General features: G+C 40.1%; 1 protein-coding gene across 3 annotated transcripts in view; it reads left to right on the forward strand.

Moving 5' to 3' along the window:
* RIC1 (RIC1 homolog, RAB6A GEF complex partner 1) overlaps window positions 1-21324 on the forward strand; it is a 145387-nt gene that overhangs the window by 121078 nt on the left and 2985 nt on the right. For 2 of the 3 annotated variants that reach the window (XM_055311052.1, XM_055311053.1), the window contains exons 13-25: window positions 135-173; window positions 513-623; window positions 1421-1510; window positions 2117-2277; window positions 3261-3399; window positions 11953-12069; window positions 12527-13255; window positions 14665-14823; window positions 14911-15047; window positions 16646-16932; window positions 17565-17756; window positions 20487-20664; window positions 20816-21004. In XM_055311052.1, coding sequence (XP_055167027.1) covers window positions 135-173; window positions 513-623; window positions 1421-1510; window positions 2117-2277; window positions 3261-3399; window positions 11953-12069; window positions 12527-13255; window positions 14665-14823; window positions 14911-15047; window positions 16646-16932; window positions 17565-17756; window positions 20487-20664; window positions 20816-21004 — 2528 coding nt within the window. The remainder of the gene's footprint in view (window positions 1-134; window positions 174-512; window positions 624-1420; window positions 1511-2116; window positions 2278-3260; window positions 3400-11952; window positions 12070-12526; window positions 13256-14664; window positions 14824-14910; window positions 15048-16645; window positions 16933-17564; window positions 17757-20486; window positions 20665-20815; window positions 21005-21324) is intronic. The other variant, XM_055311054.1, reaches the window with a different exon arrangement.

The following is a 21324-nucleotide window of genomic DNA, read 5'->3' on the forward strand; positions in this document are numbered from 1 at the left end:
CTAGTAATATCCGGTATTTGGGAACACTTCAAACATTGTACAGGAAAATGAATCTCGTAACGTTAAAGCTTTAAGTGCTTTAAGTTTAAATACTTTTCAGAAATCTTACCAAATTGATGTATTATTTTCTGTAGATTTCCAACACCTATCTAGAGAGCAATTGGCCTATACGGGTGAGTTATTTGTTATTTTGTTGATGTTAACTTTTATTGGATAGCGTTTGCTGCAAGAGGCATTCTGGGAATTGAGCCTTTTTCGGTGGGTGCATCAATAATAGTAAAATTTTAATACTTGATCCGTTGTATATCGTTAGCATATTAACATCTATAATTTGGTGAAATGTAACTTGTGTATGAATACTTATATTTTTAAATATAGCAATTTATATTTAATTCACTTAGCAAGCATTTATTATAGTCTGTTTGCCTGACACAAGAATGCTAAGCTCTTTATACTTAATATAAGGATATAGATTTGCAAGGAAGAGTTCTTAATCTTTTTTTTTTAATTAGTTTTCAGCTATTGATAAGCTTGGACAGAATATTGCTGTGGTTGGCAAGTTTGGTTTTGCACATTACTCTTTACTCACCAAAAAATGGAAACTTTTTGGAAACATTACCCAGGTTAGTCTTTTTGAAATTAAAAACTGATTGCTCCGAGTGTAAGAGAACTACCATATGAAATAACTCTAATGGAAGCCACTATTTGGTTATTAAAAAATATCAAATACTAAAAAATGATGTTAGATGATATCTAAGGGTCCATTCTGATGAAGTACTTGATAAAGGATTTTGTATTGAGATGGTTTGTTGGTTTTTAACTTGAGGATTTATTCTTCTATTCCATGTTGAGTTCATCAGATGTGAGCAGAATAAATTTCCTCTGTATTTGAGATCATTTCCTGCTTGTCTATGTGTGATGTGAAGATGTGGGTAGCATATAAACACATACAGTTGGATTTTGCAATAATCAAATAGGAAAAGACAAGGATGTTAACGTGTAGTAGGTGCCTGCTGTGTGCTTTAAGGGGCCTTTACCATTTCCTACCTCACTGATCTTCCTAACTGAGAGAGGGCACTGTTGTTACACAACATTTTATAGAAGAGAAATTAGGATTCAGGGTCAAGAAGCTGATAAGTGATAAAGCCAGATTTTAAACCCAAGTCTGTTGAATAGGGGACTAATTGTGCTACAGGGTACCCAGTTAATTACAGAAATGTTTGTTTTTCCAAAATAGGTTCTGAGTCATTTTTAATAAAGGCTCCAGAGTAATACTTAATTGAAATAGAGAGTAGAGCAGAAATAATTTTGAGCTCTCATTGTCAGCTTAGGAATATTTTATAAGGATGTCACTTATTGTAATTCCTGGCAGCATAAGTAAAAGTAAATCCTTTTTTTTTTTTTTTAATTTTCTTTTAAGGAGCAAAATATGATTGTGACAGGTGGTTTAGCCTGGTGGGATGATTTTATTGTCCTGGCATGTTATAACATAAGTGACCGTCAAGAAGAGGTAAGGAGTTTTTTCTCTCAGAAATAACAGATTTTTATATTTTAAAGATACTAAACATTGTTTGGTTTAATACAATTTTTGGAAAATGAATAAAGCATTTTATTTTTTAATTAAGAATTTGGCATTTTTATCTAAATGACACTTTGTAGCACGTGACTACTTTAAAAAATGTTTTTAAAGGGATAATCAGAACTTTTGAGATAACTTTTTCTAAGGATTTTAGCTGTTAGATATTCTCTGTAAAGTTTGTAAGTAATAAAGATTGTTAAGGAGGGCTGTCCTTAGAGATTTATTAATTTATTGATTTGCAGGTTGATATTTTTAGAAAGTGCTGGTCTACTTGTCTCAGGTCTAGATATGCAAACCTTTAGAAGGAGAACCTCATAATAGTACATTCCCAATTTTAATCACTTTGTCTTTTGGTTATTTGTAGAATGAGCCTACCCTGTGAAATTACAAACAGTATTCTTTTATTTTTAATGCTCAGAATAGTCTTTAAACTTCTCTTACTTGAAGCCAGTAGATAAAAAGCAGCTTGTCTAAAGTATTTAGTCTGTGGTGTAGGCGTCTTGTTTTTACAGTTTCTTTTGTTTCTGTGTTCTTCAGCTCAGAGTCTACTTGCGAACATCAAATCTGGACAACGCCTTTGCTCACATCACCAAAGCTCAAGCAGAAACATTACTGCTTAGTGTCTTCCGGGACATGGTAATCGTATTTAGAGCAGACTGTTCAATATGCCTCTACAGTATTGAAAGAAAATCTGATGGGTAAGTGCGTGTCATGCAACAAGTCACTTTGCTTCTGTGTATATATCTTTCCTCTGTTGTTTTTATTTTCTTAAAAGTCATTCTGGTTTTGTGTTCAGTTTCCTTTGTTTTAGAAGTGAAAAAATAAGACTTTTTATATTTAGTGATGTTCATGTAGTTGTTTTTTAGCTACCTAAATAAATAGCCTACAATAATGTCTTTAGCTGCTCTTACTGGGTTTGTTTGGAAAAAAAAAATCTGGTTTGGGATGGGATAACCAGGTTTTTTTTTTTCACAATCTTGAAAATAAGCGGTTACTAACTATGCTGATGTGGACACTGGGGGAGTCTTGAAGGTGTTTCACTGGCTGAAGGTCTTGGGCAGTGTGTCCTCAGCAGACTCAGTAATTCCCACTGGGTGAGAGATGGCTGCAGTCTGGTGGGAGGGGTGGCAGTTCTTGTTACTGCTGTGTTGTTGCCTGTACTCTTCTTGGCATCTGGTTGGTTTACAGTGTTTAGACCACACCTCTTGAGTTCTATTTTGCTCTTGTGATAGCCATAAAGTACGTATTTGCTGAAATAGCTTAGTGATTAAGGAATACTGTAAAGATAGAAATTAAGAAATTTTACTAGCCTTTGATGGAACCCATCTCCTTCCTCAAGCAACTGAACTATTTCTATTTTTTTCCTTACTAGTTTCCTTTCCTAGTTTTCCGAGTTTTTTTTTTTCCTTTCCTTCTACATTGTATTCCCTTTCTTTCTTCCTTATTTCTATATGTATTCTTTAGATATCTCAACCTTAGCAGTCTACTACCTGAAGTGAAGAATACTTGAGGGGGAGGAAATGATAGGTAGAAGGCTTTTAGATCCTCCAAAAGCATGAAATCCAACACCATTAGTAGTGGAAAAGAAAGGAAAACAAAAAACTTGTTAGCATTGATGTTGAGATGTGTGGGTATCCTTCTCTCTCTCTCTCTCTCTCTCTCTCTCTCTCTCTTTTTGCAGTTCAAATACTACTGCTGGTATTCAGGTTCTTCAAGAAGTGTCCATGTCACGCTACATTCCTCACCCTTTCCTGGTCGTATCTGTCACTCTGACTTCAGTGAGCACAGAGAATGGAATCACCCTGAAAATGCCACAGCAGGTACTGTTTTGTTACCAGAGCTCTTCAGAGCTTTATCTCAGTTAATCATCTTCAACTTCATCTTAGCATTTTAAGTTGATACCAGGAACTATTTGTTCAGCAAATAAATATCAAGTGTCTAAAATGTGCTTTGCATGAAGATACTGGGTACGGTGGCAGACTAAACAAACTTGATTTTTAGACAATAAAGAAATAATTACATGCATAGTTAATTGTAATTTTGATGTGTGTACCAGAAAGTCGTAAAGGTCACTGTAAGAGTGTAGAACGAAAGCCTGGAATAGTCTAAACAGTCAGAGATTTTTGTACCATTTAAGTTACAGCCTGAAGGCCTGACGGATGGGAGGTGGTTACCTAAGTAATAAGTGGAAATATCAGGTCAACAGGAACAGGAGTGCAGAGGCCCATCAGTAAGCGAGAAAAACGACACTCTCAGGGAACCGAAAGAACTTCAGAGTGACTGGACTTAATTTTAAAGTCTACATTTTAAGCTGGGTATTACTAGAACTAAGCTTTGTAATGTTTAGTCTAACTATAAGGAGGAAAATGAGCCAGACTAGGGCAAAACGGGATTTAGAGAGGGTAGCTGAGAGGCCACTATCATGATCTAAAGGAAGGGTATTAGTGACCTAAACTTGGCAGTGAAAAAGAAGGAAAGAAGTGGAATGAATATAAAATATAGAGAATTCCATGATTAGTTACCATAAAGAAAGAGAAAATAATGCTGTAGTTTCTGGTTAAACCCACGAAGTTGTGTAACTTCCTATTCCAAGGCTGCTCCTGTTCATGAATGATTTCCAAATTTTGTCTCATTGTGCAACTTATTTTCAAAGGAAAACTATATACATTTGTTAACTCTGTCTTCCCAATATTTACTTCCTATTAAGGCACTTCATTCATCTTCAAAATCTAGATTCCATTTCCCCTCAAACTATATTTCATGTAGCCAGAGAATCCTAGATGAAAAGAGAAAGTTGTGTTACAGAAAAGAATTGTAGCTAAAAGATGAGGAGGAAGATAAGAATTACAGAGTCACTTTTTTTTTTATTGGAGTTCAACTTGCCAACATATAGCATAACACCCAGTGCTCATCCCGCCAAGTGCCCCCCTCAGTGACCATCACCCAGTCACCCCAAACAGAGTCACCTTTTTGCAGCCCCTAAGGCAGTAACTGATTCAGACAGTGATGATTGGATGAAGTAATCAGATGAAAGGTTGGTGGGGAGTGTCACAATGAGGGCATCAGGTGGCCTTATCTAAGCCTAGTTAATCAACCAAGTGGACCAAGTCATCACTGCAAGTGGGAGAACCAAGTGGAGCATGCTTCCTGGGATGATCCATCCTAAAGTTCACATGAGGAATTACCGCCAAAAATACTGAACCTGAATTAAATCAAGCTTCTAGAGTCAAGTTTCATTCATAGGAAATACAGGGGTAGAGGTTTAGTGTAACACCACAAGGAAGCAGAGTATACAACATTCTGTAGGACAGCTACAAGTCAGTAATGTGGGGGTTTGCAAGAAAAATAAGGGGAGACTTATAAATAATTCTTTAGAGCCATAACAACTAAATGCAGTGTTTAAGTTCATTTGTATCCTGATTCAAACTGGCTATAAAAAGACACTTTTAAAGCAATTAGAGATACTGGATATGCACTGAGAGGTAACATTAAGGAATAACTGTAGATTAGATATGGTACTGGGATTGTGATTATGTAAGCAAATATCCACGGACTTTAGGGTTGCATAGTATAGAGGTAAAACGGCACAGTATCTTCCTTTAAAATACTTTGGTAGGGACACCTGGCTGGGTTAGTCAGTGGGGCAGGTGACTCTTAAAAATAAATCTTTAAAAAAATAATAAAATACTTCAAAATAAATGAAAAAAGGGAAAGATGAAGCAAATGTGGCAAAACCTTGAATAATTGTGAATTTGATTGATGGGGATATGAGGGCTTATTGTACTATTCTCTCTACTTTGAAGTTTTCTCTTTCATGTTTGAAGTTTTCATATTAGCGAAAATAAAGGGTCTCCTGTATATCCCAGATACAGTAGGCAGTATCTGGCACCAGTAGTACTGGGTACCGCATTTTAAGAGGTCCTTTCAAGTAGACATGTGAAAAATGCTCAACATCACTCATCATCAGGGAAATGCAAATCAAAACTACAGTGAGATACCACCTCACACCTGAATGGCTAAAACACAAACAGCAAGTTTTGGCAAAAATATGGAGTAAAAGGAACCCTCTTGTACTGCTGGTAAGCATGCCACTGTGTAAGACAGGATGGAGGTTCTTCAAAAAGTTAAAGATAGAACTATCCACTGATCAGTAATCACAGTACTGGGTACTTACCCCCCAAAATATGAAAACACTAATTCAGAGGGACACCTACACCCCTGTATTTATTGCAGCCTTGTTTACAATAGCCAAATTAGGGAAACAGCCCAAGTATCCATTGATAGATGAATGGATAAATATGTGGTATATATACATGTGGAATATTACAAATGGGGCGCCTGGGTGGCTCGGACAGTTAAGCATCTGTCTTTGGCTTAGGTCCTGATCCTAGGGTTCTGGGATCGAGTCCTATGTCAGGCTCCCTGCTCAGTGAGTGTCTGCTTTCCCTTCTCTGCCTGCCCCTCCCCACGTCATGTTCATTTGTGCTCACTCAGATCAATAAAATCTTTAAAAATAAAAAGAATGAAATATTTTCATTTGCAATGACATGGATGGATCTAGAGAGTATAATCCTAAGTGAAATAAGCCAGAGAAAGACAAATACCATATGATTTCATTCATATGTAGAATTTAAGAAACCAAACAAATGGGTAAAGGAAAAAGACAAATCAAGAAACAGACTCTAACTGTAGAGAACAAACTGATGCTCACCAGTGGGGAGGTGAGTGGGCATGGGGGTGGGGGAAATATGTGATGGGGATGAAGGAATGCACTTAAGATGAGTACCAAGTGTTGTATGGAAGTGTTGAATCACTGTCTTGTACACCACCTGAAACTAATATAATACTACATGTTAACTATACTGGGATTTAAAAAGTAAAAGCCCTTCACAAAAAGGAGAGAGCAAATGTGGTAAAGAGCAGATTAAGAAGTAAGTTGTGAAGAGTGGTGGTTTGACTTCTTCCTTGCCGATTTGGATGCCTTTTATTTCTTTTTGTTATCTAATTGCTGAGGCTAGGACTTCTGTAACACTCAATGTAGGAAACCCGAGTCCCACCAAAAAATTGCTAGAATTTATACAGGAATTCAGCAGAGTCACAGGATATAAAAATCAATGTAGAGAAATCTGTTGCATTTCTGTACACCGATAGTGAAGCAGCAGAAAGAGAAATCAAGGAATCGATCCCGAAGAGAAATCTCACAGAGGAAGACATAGACATGGCCAACATGCACATGAGAAAATGCTCTGCATCACTTGCCATCAGGGAAATACAAATCAAAACCACAATGAGATACCACCTCACACCAGTGAGAATGGGGAAAATTAACAAGGCAGGAAACAACAAATGTTGGAGAGGATGCGGAGAAAAGGGAACCCTCTTACACTGTTGGTGGGAATGTGAACTGGTGCAGCCACTCTGGAAAACTGTGTGGAGGTTCCTCAAAGAGTTAAAAATAGACCTGCCCTACGACCCAGCAATTGCACTGTTAGGGATTTACCCCAAAGATTCAGATGCAATGAAACGCCGGGACACCTGCACCCCGATGTTTCTAGCCATGTCCACAATAGCCAAACTGTGGAAGGAGCCTCGGTGTCCATCGAAAGACGAATGGATAAAGAAGATGTGGTTTATGTATACAATGGAATATTACTCAGCCATTAGAAACGACAAATACCCACCATTTGCTTCAACGTGGATGGAACTGGAGGGTATTATGCTGAGTGAAGTAAGTCAATCGGAGAAGGACAAACAGTGTATGTTCTCATTCATTTGGGGATTATGAATAATAGTGAAAGGGAATATAAGGGAAGGGAGAAGAAATGTGTGGGAAATATCAGAAAGGGAGACAGAACATAAAGACTCCAACTCTGGGAAATGAACTAGGGGTGGTGGAAGGGGAGGAGGGCGGGGGGTGGGGGTGAATGGGTGACGGGCACTGAAGGGGGACACTTGACGGGATGAGCACTGGGTGTTATTCTGTATGTTGGTAAATTGAACACCAATAAAAATTATTTATTAAAAAAAAAGGAATCGATCCCATTTACAATAGCATCAAAAATCATAAGATACCTAGGAAACCTAATCGAAGAGGTAAAAGATATGTATGCTAAAAACTATAGAACGCTTATGAAAGAAACCGAAGAGGACACAAATGGAAAAACATTCAATTCTCTTGGATTGGAAGAACAAATATTGTTAAAATGCCTATACTACCTAAAGCAATCTACACATTCATTGCAATTCTTATCAAAATAACACCAGCATTTTTCACAGAGCTGGAACAAACAATCCTAAAATTTGTATGGAACCAGAAAAGACTCCGAATAGCCAAAGTAATGTTGAAAAAGAAAAACAAAGTGGGAGGCATCACAATTATGGACCTCAAGCCCTATTACAAAGCTGTAATCATTAAGACAATGCGGTGCTGGCACAAAGACACATAGATCAGTGGAACAGAATAGAGAACCCAGAAATGAACCCAAAACCGTGTGGTCAACTAATCTTCAAGAAAACAGGACAGAATATCCAATGGAAAAAAGACAGTCTCGGGACACCTGGGTGGCTTAGTGGTTGACCATCTGCCTTTAGCTCCCGGGGTCTGGGATCAAGTTCTGCATCAGGCTCCCCAGAGGGAGCCTGCTTCTCCCTCTGCCTGTATTCCTGCTCTCTCTCTGTGTGTCTCTCATGAATAAATAAATAAAATCTTTCAAAAAAATTTTTTTAAAGTTGAAAAGACAGTCTCTTTAACAAATGATGTTGGGAAAATAGTACAGCCACATATAGAATAATGAAACTAGACTACTTTCTTAAACCATACATGAAAATGAATTCAAGATGAATGAAAGCCCTGAGTATGAGACAGGAATCCATCAAAATCCTAGAGGGGAAAGCAGGCAGCAACCTCTTAGACCTTGACTGTAGCAACTTTTTGCTAGACACATCTCTAAAGGCACAGGAAACAAAAGCAAAAATGAACTATTGGGACTTCATCAAGATGATAAATCTTCCACACAACAAAGGAAACAACAAAGCTGAAAGGTAGCCAATGGAACAAAAAAGGTATTTGCAAATGACATATTGGATAAAGAGTATCTAAAATCTTTAAAGAACTTCAACTCAACACCCAAAAAACAAATAATGCAGTTAAGAAATGGGCAAAAGATATGGATAAACACTTCTCCAAAAAAGACATCTATATGGCTGACACATGAAAAGATGCTGCGCATCATTCGACATCAGGGAAATATGGATCAATATCACAATGAGATACCACCCACCTGTCAGAATGGCTAAAATTAACAACACAGGGAACAACAGATGTTGGTGGGAATGCAAACTGGTGCAGCCACTCTGGAAAACAGTATGATGGTTCCTCAAAAAGTTAAAAATAGACCTACCCTGTGACCCAGCCATTGCATTACTAGGTATTTATCCAAAGGATACAAACATACATATTCAAAGGGGCAAGTGCACCCCAGTGTTCATAGCAGCAATATCCACACTAGGTAAAATAGGGAAAGAGCTCAGATGTTCATCAATTGAGGAATGGATAGAGAAGAGGTGGGTGTGTGTGTGTATACATATATATGTGTATGTATATGTACATATATGCATACATACACATAAACAATTGAGTATTACTCAACCATCAAAAATGAAATTTTACCATTTGCAGCAATGTGGATGGAACTAGAGAATATTATGTTGAGCGAAATAAGTCAGAGAAAGACAAATACCATATGATTTCACTCATGTGGAATTTAAGAAACAAAACAGAGGAACATAGGGGAAGGGAGGGAAAAATAAGATGAAATCAGAGAGGGAAACAAACCATAATTTATGTAATAAATAAATGGATGGCGTCTTGCACTGAGGGAAGACCATCCATGATTGCTACAGCAAGGCAAGTCTTAATTTCATAAAGGTTTTTTTAAAAACCTTAAGAATGGAAACTGTTTAACAGTAAGATGGCCTCCCTCATGAGACTGGGTGCCTTGTCTCTGCAACTTGTAATAAGAATCATCTAAAAAAAAAAACATCTACTAGGGATTTTCTTAGAGAAGGTATGTTTGATTCTTTCAAATTTAGCATTTTGGGGATATAGGCAGTCCCTGCTTTTAAGTTTTTGAAAAGCTCATTAAAAATGCTGGAAGTGGGGGCAGCCCCAGTGACTTAGCAGTTTAGCGCTGCCTTCAGCCCAGGGCATGATCCTGGAGACCTGGGATTGAGTCCCACGTCAGGCTCCCTGCATGGAGCCTGCTTCTCTCTCTGCCTGTGTCTCTGCCTCTCTCTCTCTCTCTCTCTGCCCCCGCCCCCGTCTCTAATAAATAATTAAAATCTTAAAAAAAAATGCTGGAAGGTGCTGTGGAACTCCCCTGTTCTCCATGCTGTAGTCCTGATGGAAAGTGTTGAATGCATGGATGCAACTGAAGGAAGGAGAAGTGGGTTTGTTTGTGTAATGAGAGATCGCATCAAATGTAGTGAAATTCCCCATTTTCACAACACCTGCCAGTGGTTATTGTACCCCAAGTCCTTGCTGCAGTGACCTGAGTGAGCTGCTCTGAAAGTCACTGGAAGGGTGTTGTGGAGTGTCTCTGCATAGACCCCAGGCACTCTGTTCTGACTCTCAGTTTGCATGTTCATGTTTTCTCTGTCCTGTGCCATCCAGTTCTTAGTTACCACACAGTGTATTATTCCCATTCTTTATCTTCTACCTCGAAGTTCTGTGTTGTTTCTCATGTGCTGTGGGGAGGTAGATCTTTACTTTTCATGTCATTATGTGCTAACTGGGGAGCCAAAGACTTCTATCCAAGTAAAGTTCTTGGGGTTTATGACAGTTGCTTGGAGATTTTGTGATTTTTATCTTTTTCTTTCTCTTTTTAAATTTTATTACCCTTATTACCTCCCTGGATATGGTCTAACACAAAAATGAATGGTAAGATCCATGAATCTTTGGGACCCTCTTGCCATTTCTTATATACAGTTCTAATGGTTTCTGCAGGACAGTCCAGAAGAGCATTTTGTGTAACTGATTTGCAAACAGAATGTGTAGGATGGCTGCTGTTTTCCTGACTGAACCCTGAATAATGATGACAGCTTAATAAATTCAGCCTGCCAGCAAGCCTCACACTGCAACGCCTTCCCGCAGCTTCTGAGTAATCATTCTTTCCTCCTCAGTTTATATGACAGTCTGCTCTGCTGATGCCCTTTGTGCCTTCAGAAGCTCGCCTTTGGCCCTGCAGACGTTGCTTCCGAAAGCACGTCTGTTTCCTTCAGCTTCCCAACCTCACTTTGATTCTGGCATGTTCGTCTTTAGTCCTCTCTCACAATGTTTTTACGTGAAAATCTTAAGACTTTCAAATACAGCGAGCAGTGAAATAGAACTGCTTAGTTTTCCTTAACTTCTCCTGTAACTTGTCAGTGGTAACCCCACCTTCTCTAGCACCCAGCCTGGGTACAGGCAGTACTCCAAAATCACCTTCAGTTCACTTCTCTTCATGCCTCTCTCGACTCAGGCACCTGTCAGTTGTGTTTTTGTTTTTGTAAATCCAGATGCTCTTCTTCTTTACAAGTGACAAAAGACTTCCTATCTGAGATTTCACTTTAAAACAGTGCTCTGCCATGTTGAGCCAGGTTGAGAGGGTTTAATGGGGAGTCATGTTAGGCTCTCTACTTTAGGATTTGGGTGTAATTTTCCATAATGAAAAGACAGGTTATTTCACTCATGCCTGAAGTCAACACCTGTGATGTCTGCCTCTCCTGAGTAAGCCTTTCTGAATAACTCAGAATTTTTAACGACTTCCTTATTCAGGAACCATAAGTAGTGGCTTATTTCCTGCCGCCCCCCCTTTTTTAAACCTGGCTTTCCAGTCTCTCCTTGAAGGTCTGTTACCATCCAGCATTTTTCTCATGATAGTCTTAATCTAGTCCGATTGTTCACACTTTCCCAGAAGAAATGTTCCTCTCAGTATCATTTACACTGATGGTCTTCAACTGGAGAACCCACCCTTTTCCTTCCTCCTATATGTCCTAATCCTTGGAGGCCCACCTCACCCTTTAAGCTTCTGTAGCTATGCCAGCAGGTCACTGAAGGGATCTCTCATCTTTATGACTTCTGAAGTTCTCCTAGTTTTATCAGGATAATTCAGCTCTGCCCTCAATTGTTTGTTCACTTGTACTGCTCATTCATTGCACTGTGGTAAAGCACGTTCTACCCTAGCCAGAAAGCAGCTTGTTCTCCACATCACCTGACAGAATGGCTGTACGTGGTACACAGTAAACATTGTTGGTAGTCTCACCTGTAAACCATATGGATTTGGGAAGAAATGCTGAAAACATATATATTTGCTTAAATCCAATTTTTCTTTCAGGCTCGTGATGCAGAGAGCATAATGCTCAATCTTGCAGGACAGCTCATCATGATGCAGAGGGACAGATCAGGCCCTCAGATCCGGGAGAAGGACAGTAACCCTAACCAAAGGAAACTGGTGAGTAAAATTCAAGTCGTGTAGACTATTAAAGATAAAGGAATAAAAGAATTTAAGAGGAGAGTATTATCTTGTGACTTGGAAACTGGAAAAGTATGTATTAGTCTTTAAGCCTCCAGGTATAAGACTGTGAAGGGTAAGAACATCCTGAAACAATCATACAATCTTCCATACTTCAGGTGTTATTGCTTGGGCATTATTATTTGCTAATTCTAATGGGAAAGTAGGATAGGTTGGTGAAGTTTGTGGGTTTTTTTTGTTTTGTCTTGTTTTTAGATGTAAATACATATACTTTGAAAGGCAGAGTACTATTCTTAACTCTAATTATAGAGTCCCCTAACTTTCTCAAAAGAAGTTGTGCTATCATTTTGAAAGACTTAAGAGATTAATGCAGAGGAACTTCAGAATATACAGATTTAATAGGAAAAACAACTGCTCTTTGTCTTTGCTTCGCCAGCTGCCGTTTTGTCCTCCCGTTGTACTGGCCCAGTCTGTTGAAAATGTCTGGACGACGTGTCGAGCAAATAAACAAAAGCGTCACCTTCTGGAGGCTCTCTGGCTGAGCTGTGGAGGGGCAGGCATGAAAGTCTGGCTGCCTCTCTTCCCAAGGGATCACCGCAAACCCCATTCCTTCTTGTCCCAGCGGATCATGCTGCCTTTCCACATCAATATTTACCCCCTGGCTGTTCTGTTTGAAGACGCATTAGTCCTTGGTGCTGTCAATGACACTTTACTCTATGATTCTCTGTACGCTCGGAACAGTGCTCGGGAGCAGCTAGAGGTGCTGTTCCCTTACTGTGTTGTGGAGAGAACCTCTCAGATCTACCTCCACCACATTCTACGTCAGCTGCTGGTCAGGAACCTTGGGGAGCAGGCCTTGCTCTTAGCCCAGTCCTGTGCCACTCTCCCTTACTTCCCTCATGTGCTGGAGCTCATGCTCCACGAAGTGCTGGAAGAAGAAGCTACCTCACGGGAACCCATTCCCGACCCTCTGCTTCCCACTGTGGCGAAATTTATCACCGAGTTCCCCCTCTTCCTGCAGACGGTTGTTCACTGTGCACGGAAGACTGAATATGCCCTGTGGAATTACCTTTTTGCAGCTGTTGGAAACCCCAAGGACTTGTTTGAGGAATGCTTGATGGCTCAGGATTTGGACACAGCTGCCTCTTACCTTATTATCTTACAGGTAACAGTTCTCTTCTTAGGAAGGTGCAGGAATTAATGAGCTTAAACTGAGAGGCGGGGACTCTGTCTTGTGTTGGCCCTGTGATTGTGTTCAAAGGATCCGTACAGTCTGGGTTTCTATTCTGTGTAGTATAATACATACAATAAAATGAACATATTGCATAGGACATGCAGTAATACAGAATTATTTTGAATATTAGTAGGTTTGAGCTAATAGCTAATTTGAACTCTCTGTCCGAGTCTCTCACAGTGATAGATTTGTCTCCTCCTAATGCACAAGTGCCAAGGGGCTCTGGGTGTAAAGCCTGGGTCATCCTTGCAGAACTCCTGATGGTGGGGTCCCCATTGCAAGCTGACAAAACTCGGGCCTGCCACAGTGATCTCTCTCACAGCACACAGTTCTTTGAGACTCCTGAAAATTTGTGTCATTTTGTATTTGACAAAAGGGCTTGATAGTTGTTGTTCTTATCAGTCTGATACAGATGTGATAGGCTGCACTTGGCGGTTCTTTCAAATGACTGCAAAGTTGTTTTCAAAGTTGTTTTCATTAATATAAGAAGATAGCCATAGACTGGGTTTAAACTCTGCCAAATCACACTTCTTGTCAGCTTATAAGCTTCAGGACAGCTGATGGAAACCAGAGGAAGTAGTCAAGCCAAGGCGGAGTGGAGTGGCCCTGAAAGTCTGTGATTCCTTGGCTAGTCTAAAAAAGCCACAGAATGGTAAAAATAGAAACAAAATACATGCTGCTGTTTTTTGTTTTAGGTCACTCCTTAGACTTTGAGTGATCTGCCCAGCAGTGGGACTGGACACTGTCTCTGTATCAATTCCAGCATTGCTGTGGATCAACAGATCATAATTACAGTTTAACTTATACTACCAGGTGCCTTTCGCCTGAAGGCCAAGGCCAGCGATGTGGTTAAGTTTGTGAAAGAATTAGGACTCTTTGTGTAGCAGTTCTACCTCCTGTTGCCCAGAGCCAGGAATACTTTCAGCACAGCCACAAAAAACACACAGGAGGCAGACCTGAGCCTTTTGGAGCCCGGCAAAACTAGATTTGTGTTCTTGCTTTTCTGCTGGTCTTCAGCAAGTGACTGAACTCTGTTTCCTCATCTGTAAAATAGGAATGGCATAACCACTTTGCAGAGTTGCTGGGAACCAGGAAAGAGAGAATATGGGTCAGGTTTAATCAAGGTATCTGAAGTGTAGCAGGAGTTCAGAAAATCCTAATTTATAGTACACCAGCAGAGTGTTTTCCTCACTTTTCCTTACTATTCTTACTATTAAACATTCCCCTATAGAGGTGTAGCTGCATTCCTTCTCTGGTATAGAAATCATAGAGATAAAGAATTGCTCATGCTTCCCAAATCACCGTATAAAAGGAATGCTTGTCTTTGGTTGTTTCTGTAGAATATGGAAGTCCCAGCAGTTAGTAGGCAACATGCCACCCTTCTATTCAACACAGCCCTGGAACAAGGCAAATGGGACCTGTGTCGACACATGATTCGATTCCTTAAAGCCATTGGCTCTGGAGAATCAGAGACCCCTCCATCCACGCCTACAGCTCAGGTTGGTTGCAGAATTGCACAGCCTCTCTAGGCCATCCACCTGCATGGCATCTCCTCTAACTGTACCACACATCATGTGTAATCTTAGGAACCCAGTTCAAGTGGTGGATTTGAGTTCTTCAGGAATCGAAGCATCAGTTTATCCCAGTCAGCTGAAAATGTTCCTGCTAGTAAATTCAGCTTACAGAAAACACTGAGTATGCCATCTGGTCCTTCTGGAAAAAGGTAAAAGAATAATGAGCCATTCCTGCTTTTAGGGCATTCTGTGACACTTGCATTTCAGGGCAATTTGTTAAATTGGATCTTATGAACAGTCATTTGATCAAAGGCAATTCAGTTTTCCATTTCCAAAAAGCTTGGAGATCACACAAAATGCTTCTCTTCTGTCCTCCAAAGTTCACTTTGTTACTCTTTGAAGAGTTTCTGTCCCTTGTCCTAGAGTAGGTCTTGTGTACCCATTCTGAAGGTAGCTAATTTCAAGTTACCCTGATAGTAGAGGACCAGAATAAAAAGGAAGATAATTAAATCTGCACATAATCCAAAAGCCTTCTTATAGTCCATAGTTTTACCTTTCTTTCTAGCTATACCTCATGACAAAAACATAAAATTTAGTCCCCATGTACTTGACTCTCTTGTCTTTAAACAGTGGGAGAGCCAAGAGGAAGTGTGTCTTGAAGACAGAAGCCTACATCACCCACAGATGGGTTATTGTCTCCTGGGCAGTTACTATGAGCCCATACTAAACATTATAAAATAGAATTTCCTCTGGTTTGTGAGGTCCCTGTGGTCCTTTCTCTGTTTTGTTACATGTTCTCTCTTGTCTTTTCTCTCCCCTAATCCTTTCTTTTATACTATGTTCGTTGTTAGGACAGTGCTTGATACATAGTGAGAACTTACTGAACATTTCCTATCGTGATATTTGACTATTTCTTATCATAGCCATTTATACCACCCTTACTCTCAACATCTCCACACACAGTCATGGGCTGTATACAAGTTAAATGCAACCACGAGATGTTATGATTGCCAGGCAAGCAGCAGCTTCTCAGCCTTACCCTTGAAGAATGTAATTACTGGCTGATACATATTAAATGCTCAGTATGTGCCAGGCATGGCTCTAAGCATTTACATGTGTATGTCTTTTCATCCTTACCAACCTGTAAGGGTAGACAGTGTTGTTACCCACATGCTGTGGGTCAAGAAATAGAAGCCCAGAAAGTAAGCTCACAAGTAGTGAGTGGCAGAGTCAAGATTTGAATCCAGACAGTCATCCAGCACTCACTGAAGGCACCACATCACCCAGTTCCCAAACCAGTCAGGCCACAGCAGCCCATATGGGTAAGGGATGGTAGACTATGTACAGCCAAGTTAAAAACTTTTTAAGCATCAGTTGTATGTTTCTGTGTCCTTATCTCCCACTCCTATGGACAGACTTCATTTCACTTTATGTCTCTCTTTTCAGTTTCTTTGATTTGATCTCCTCACCTCTTTTCACTGGGCTCTTCAGATACAGCATTATTTGCTCCCTTTTTTACCTTCAGCCAGTCACCACCCTCCTACTGGTTTGGCTTTGTCCATCTCCTCTCTTTTCCTTTTCCATATTTCCGTTCTATGAGTATGTTCTAAGAGCCTGCCGTGTTCTAGGTATTGTTCGGCAGCTCATGGTATCTTAAGGAGGAAAGTCCGGGTGCTCTGTCTTCATTCAGTCCAGACTCCATCTTGGGCCTCTTACCTCCTCCTCAGCATTATCAGGGCTGCTGCGTACAACTGTGTGAAGTCATCCAGGAACGCTTTCTATAGCTTTCTTGTGCTCCTCCTTACAGGTGGAGCAAAGACAGTGACTGTGCTGAGAACATGTATATTGATATGATGCTCTGGAGACATGCTCGGCGTCTCCTGGAAGAAGTCCGGCTGAAGGACCTCGGCTGCTTTGCCGCCCAGCTGGGCTTTGAGCTAATTAGTTGGCTGTGCAAGGAGCGCACGCGGGCCGCACGGGTGGACAACTTTGTGCTGGCTCTGAAGAGACTCCACAAAGATTTCCTGTGGCCTCTGCCCATCATCCCAGCCTCCTCTCTCAGCTCTCCTTTCAAGAATGGAAGATACCGAACAGGTAATGTGGGCTTGTCTCATTCAATCTCAGATTATCAACAAGGTGAAAGTTGGCTGAATAGAGGAGCTACCACACTGCTCTTGTGGGAAGTTTTGAAATTGGCTAGTCATAGAATTCAGAGTAAGCAAAGTTGTGATTTATCTGATAGGACATTCCAGAGAAGTGGTAAGAATGCATCTTTGAGAGTTTGGGCCATCTTCTAATCTAGGAGAAGACAAAGTGAAACTATTTTGATGAAAGAAAAATTAAAGATTTTTAGTCCAGGTCTTTGAAAGAAGACTGTTCTCATGACTATTATGAAAATACAAACAAACACCTAATTTATTGTGGCATTTGGAAACTTCATCTCATAAGAACCAAGGAAAAGCACTTAAAAGATGAACAGAATAAATTCTGTTTAGTGCTCATAAGAGACCTGATGATGTGTGTTGATTGTCAGATGGTATTACACAGGCATCCCCTTGGTTCCAGCCCCGATTGCCTGGTTCATGGGGGGATGATGCGGTTTCATTGGCTTTGAACTTTCAGTGTCCACGGGTAGTGGGGAAAGAAGCTGAAATGACTGAGTTGGGAACAGTGGTGCGTGCATCTTTTGAATTCCCACTTTCTTGTTTTGGGGCCTGCCTTTGCAGTAGGAGAGCAGCTGTTAAAGTCCCAATCAGCAGACCCTTTTTTAAACCTTGAGATAGACACGGGTGTCTCTAATGTACAACGAAGTCAGAGCTGGCTTGGCAACATCGGCCCCACCCATCATGAGATTGACACGGCCTCATCGCATGGACCACAGATGCAAGACGCCTTCCTGTCACCTTTATCTAATAAAGGTAAATGTCATTTTAAATCCTAGCTTTTCCTTAGTTCCTTTGGAGGTTCTTGTGCTCTAGCACTTCAGAAATAGAACTTCAGTCTTTCAAGATAATGTCCTTGAAGAGATTAGTCATTAGAATCTGCTAGAGAGGTGGATAGTTTCTAGAACAAGGCCACACTGGCCTTAACTAGACTTTGCTGTATTTACATGAACGAAATAGGTAAAATCTCACTACAGATCAGTGATGATAGATGAAACTTCGCACTTGATTTTGATGATCCAGAAACACTAACTGAACTTGAAGTAAGCAAACTTATCTCTGTGGAAAGAATACCATTCTTCTCATAAGTCCACATGGATCATAAAAAAATGGTACTTAATTTCTTCTGTTTCTTGTTTTATTAATTTATAGGATTTTCCTTTCCTCTTGTAAGTTCCTACATAATATTCTTCCTTTTGCCTCTTAGTCTTCAAAGCCTAGATTATTTTCTGGCCCTCTACCAAAAACTGAGAGCCAGTCTCTGCTCTCACAGTATTAGTGGAGTCACTGGTGAAGAGCTTTATGGTGGTTCATGGTGCTGAGGCTTCGGCAGTTACAGGAGTGGAAGAAGCAGTTAGTCTACTTGTCTGTAGTTTCCTTCCTGGCTGAGCTCTTGCTCGGGGTTGGATTTTCAGTCTCTCATCGCTATTTCTGGAGCTGCTGCTACATGGAGAAGCTTACAACTGCCATCAGTTTTGTTTAAATTGTGGAAGATATACATAACATGGACCATCCTAACCATTTTTAAGTGTCAAGTTCAATAGGGTCCAGTACATTCACATTGCTGTGCGGCCCACCTCCAGAACTCTGTCTTGCTGAGCTAAAATTCTGTACCCATGAAATAAGAGCTCCCCCACCCATCCTCCCCAGTCCTCGCAGCCACTGTTCTGTTTCTTGTCTCTATGAATTGGACTACTGGAGAACCTCATATAAGTGGAATCATACAGTATTTGTCTTTCTGTGACTCAAGCTTATTTCACAGAACTCATGTTCTCAGAGTTCATGCCTATTGCAGCATGTGTGGGAATTTACCTCCTGTTTAAAGCTGAATGGTATTCCATTGTGTGTGTATATATATCACATTTTGTTTATCCATCTGTCCCCCATTGATGAACATTTGGTTGCTTCTACCTTTGTTTACTGTGAATAATGCTGCAGCAAACATGGGAGTTCAGATAGCTTTTCAAGATGCTGCTCTCAATTCTTTTGGGTATATACCCAAAAGTGGAAATGCCAGATCATAGGGTTATTCTTTAATTTTTTGAGGAACTATCAATCTACCAACATTGACAAAGGGTTCCAGTTTCTTGACATACTGCCAACATTTACAAGCTGGGTTTTTTGTTTTGTTTTGTTTTTATAGTAGCCATCCTAAGAGATACAAGGTAACGTCACTACCCTTTTTTTTTTTTAAAGAAAACTCTATTTAAAGAAATCATTTCCAATATACTTAAAAATTAGAGATAATAGTAGCATGGAACCCTTGCTCCTACCCCCCCATGTATCTGTTACCTAGCTTTAGCTACTCATTTACTCATTTAGCTACTTATTTACCAACTCATGACCAAATTTATGTGATCCTTTCCTATATTATTGAACCAAATCCAAGACATGATAGGTTTTATCTGTGAATATTTCAGTATGTATCTTTAAAAGGGCTCTTAAAAAAAAACAACTCTGTAACTCCATTTATATCACTCTAAAAATTTAACAGTAATTCCTTGATATATCAAATATCCAGTAAGTATTCAAATTCCAATTGTTTCATAGTGTCATAAATTTTTTTATGGTTAGGACCAAGATCCAGATAAAGTTCACACATTGTTATCTTCAAAAAAAATGATTGGTCCCCTCCCTTTTTTTTTTTTTTTTTTTTTTAAGATTCATTTATTTTAGCACGTGGAGGGGAGGAAGGAGCAAGAGGAAGAGAAAAGAAAGTCTCAAGCAGACTTTGTGCTGAGTGTAGGGCCCAACACAGGGCTTGATCTCATGACCTCAGGATCACAACATGAGCCAAAACTGAGTGAGATGCTTAACCAGCTGGGCCAACCCAGATGTCCCCTACCCCATCTTTTTCTTTCTTTTTTTTTTTTTTTTTTTTTTTTTTTTTTTTTTTTTGTACCCCTTGCAGTTTAGTCACGGATGAGACTTGCCTCCATGATTTTCTCAAAATGTGGATTTTGGTGATTGCATCTTCATGGTTTAACACTTCTGTATTTGTTGTAAATTAGTAATTGAATTTAAAGACCAGATCAGGGGCACCTGGGTGGCTCCACGGTTGGGCGTCTGCCTTTGGCTCAGGTCGTGATCCCTGGGGTCCTGGGATGGAGTCCTGCATCAGGCTCCCTACAGGGAGCCTGCTTCTCCCTCTGCCTGTGTCTCTGCCTCTCTCTCTTGAATAAATAAAATCTTAAAAAAAAAAAAAATAAAGACCTCATCAAATTCTAGCTAGATTTTTTTGAAGGCAGGCGAAACTACTACATAGGTAGTGTGTTTTTCCATCCAAAGGCACATAATGTCTGATTCTCTAATGATTTTTTTTTAAATAGTTACAACTGTGAATGTAACATGGGAATTTTATCAGTTGATATAATGTTAGGGTTTCAAATCTGAGCCAAAATCAACATGTGAGAAGCGGCTAATAGTTAAAATGAAGCATATTTTCTACATGAAGCTAGTCGGTAACTTGTGGCACATCTTCATCAGGTGACGAGTGCAGTATTGGTTCAGCCACTGACTTGACAGAAAGTAGCTCCGTGGTGGACGGAGACTGGACGATGGTGGATGAAAACTTCTCCACGCTCAGTCTGACTCCGTCAGAGCTGGAGCACATCTCCATGGAGTTGGCGAGTAAGGGGCCTCACAAGTCCCAGGTTCAGCTTCGGTGAGTTCCTCAGCATCCTGGAAGTACAGGATGCCTCCTCAGGATATTTTGGCAAATAGGGAACAGGGACTACTTTCCTGATAACAACTGGCCTTCTCTGCAGCGCTAGCGCCTTCTTAGCGTCGCTTGTTCTGTTTCTGCTTACATACAGATACTTGCTACACATCTTCATGGAGGCGGGATGTCTGGACTGGTGCATTGTCATAGGCCTGATTCTTAGAGAATCCTCAATAATCAACCAGATTTTAGTGATCACCCAGTCTTCAGAGGTAGATGGAGAGATGTTACGGAACATAAGGACGGGGCTGCATGCTGTAGACCGATGGGCCTCTACAGATTGGTAAGCGCACAGCTCCTTAGGCTTGTGACCTTGGTACCTAGGCCATCCTCAGCCGAGTCCTATCCTTTCTCAGGAAGGTTTAGTTCTGGTTCACTTCTCTGGAGATTTTTTAGGTTGGTAGAAATAAAAATGCTTTCGCATGTTCCCTTCTTCTCTCTTTAGTCCTCATCCTATGTCTGGCCATATAGGTAAATGAACACAGTACAGATGATCTTAGAATTAGACTGGAACTTGAGGTCTGTAGTTCTGTGGAATTGCTGGTAATAACCTGAAAATATCTGCTTGAAAAGATTAAAAACTTTAGGCATGTGTGAATTTAA

The sequence above is a fragment of the Nyctereutes procyonoides genome, unplaced genomic scaffold (assembly GCF_905146905.1).
Source record: "Nyctereutes procyonoides isolate TBG_1078 unplaced genomic scaffold, NYPRO_anot_genome, whole genome shotgun sequence".
NCBI lineage: Eukaryota > Metazoa > Chordata > Mammalia > Carnivora > Canidae > Nyctereutes > Nyctereutes procyonoides.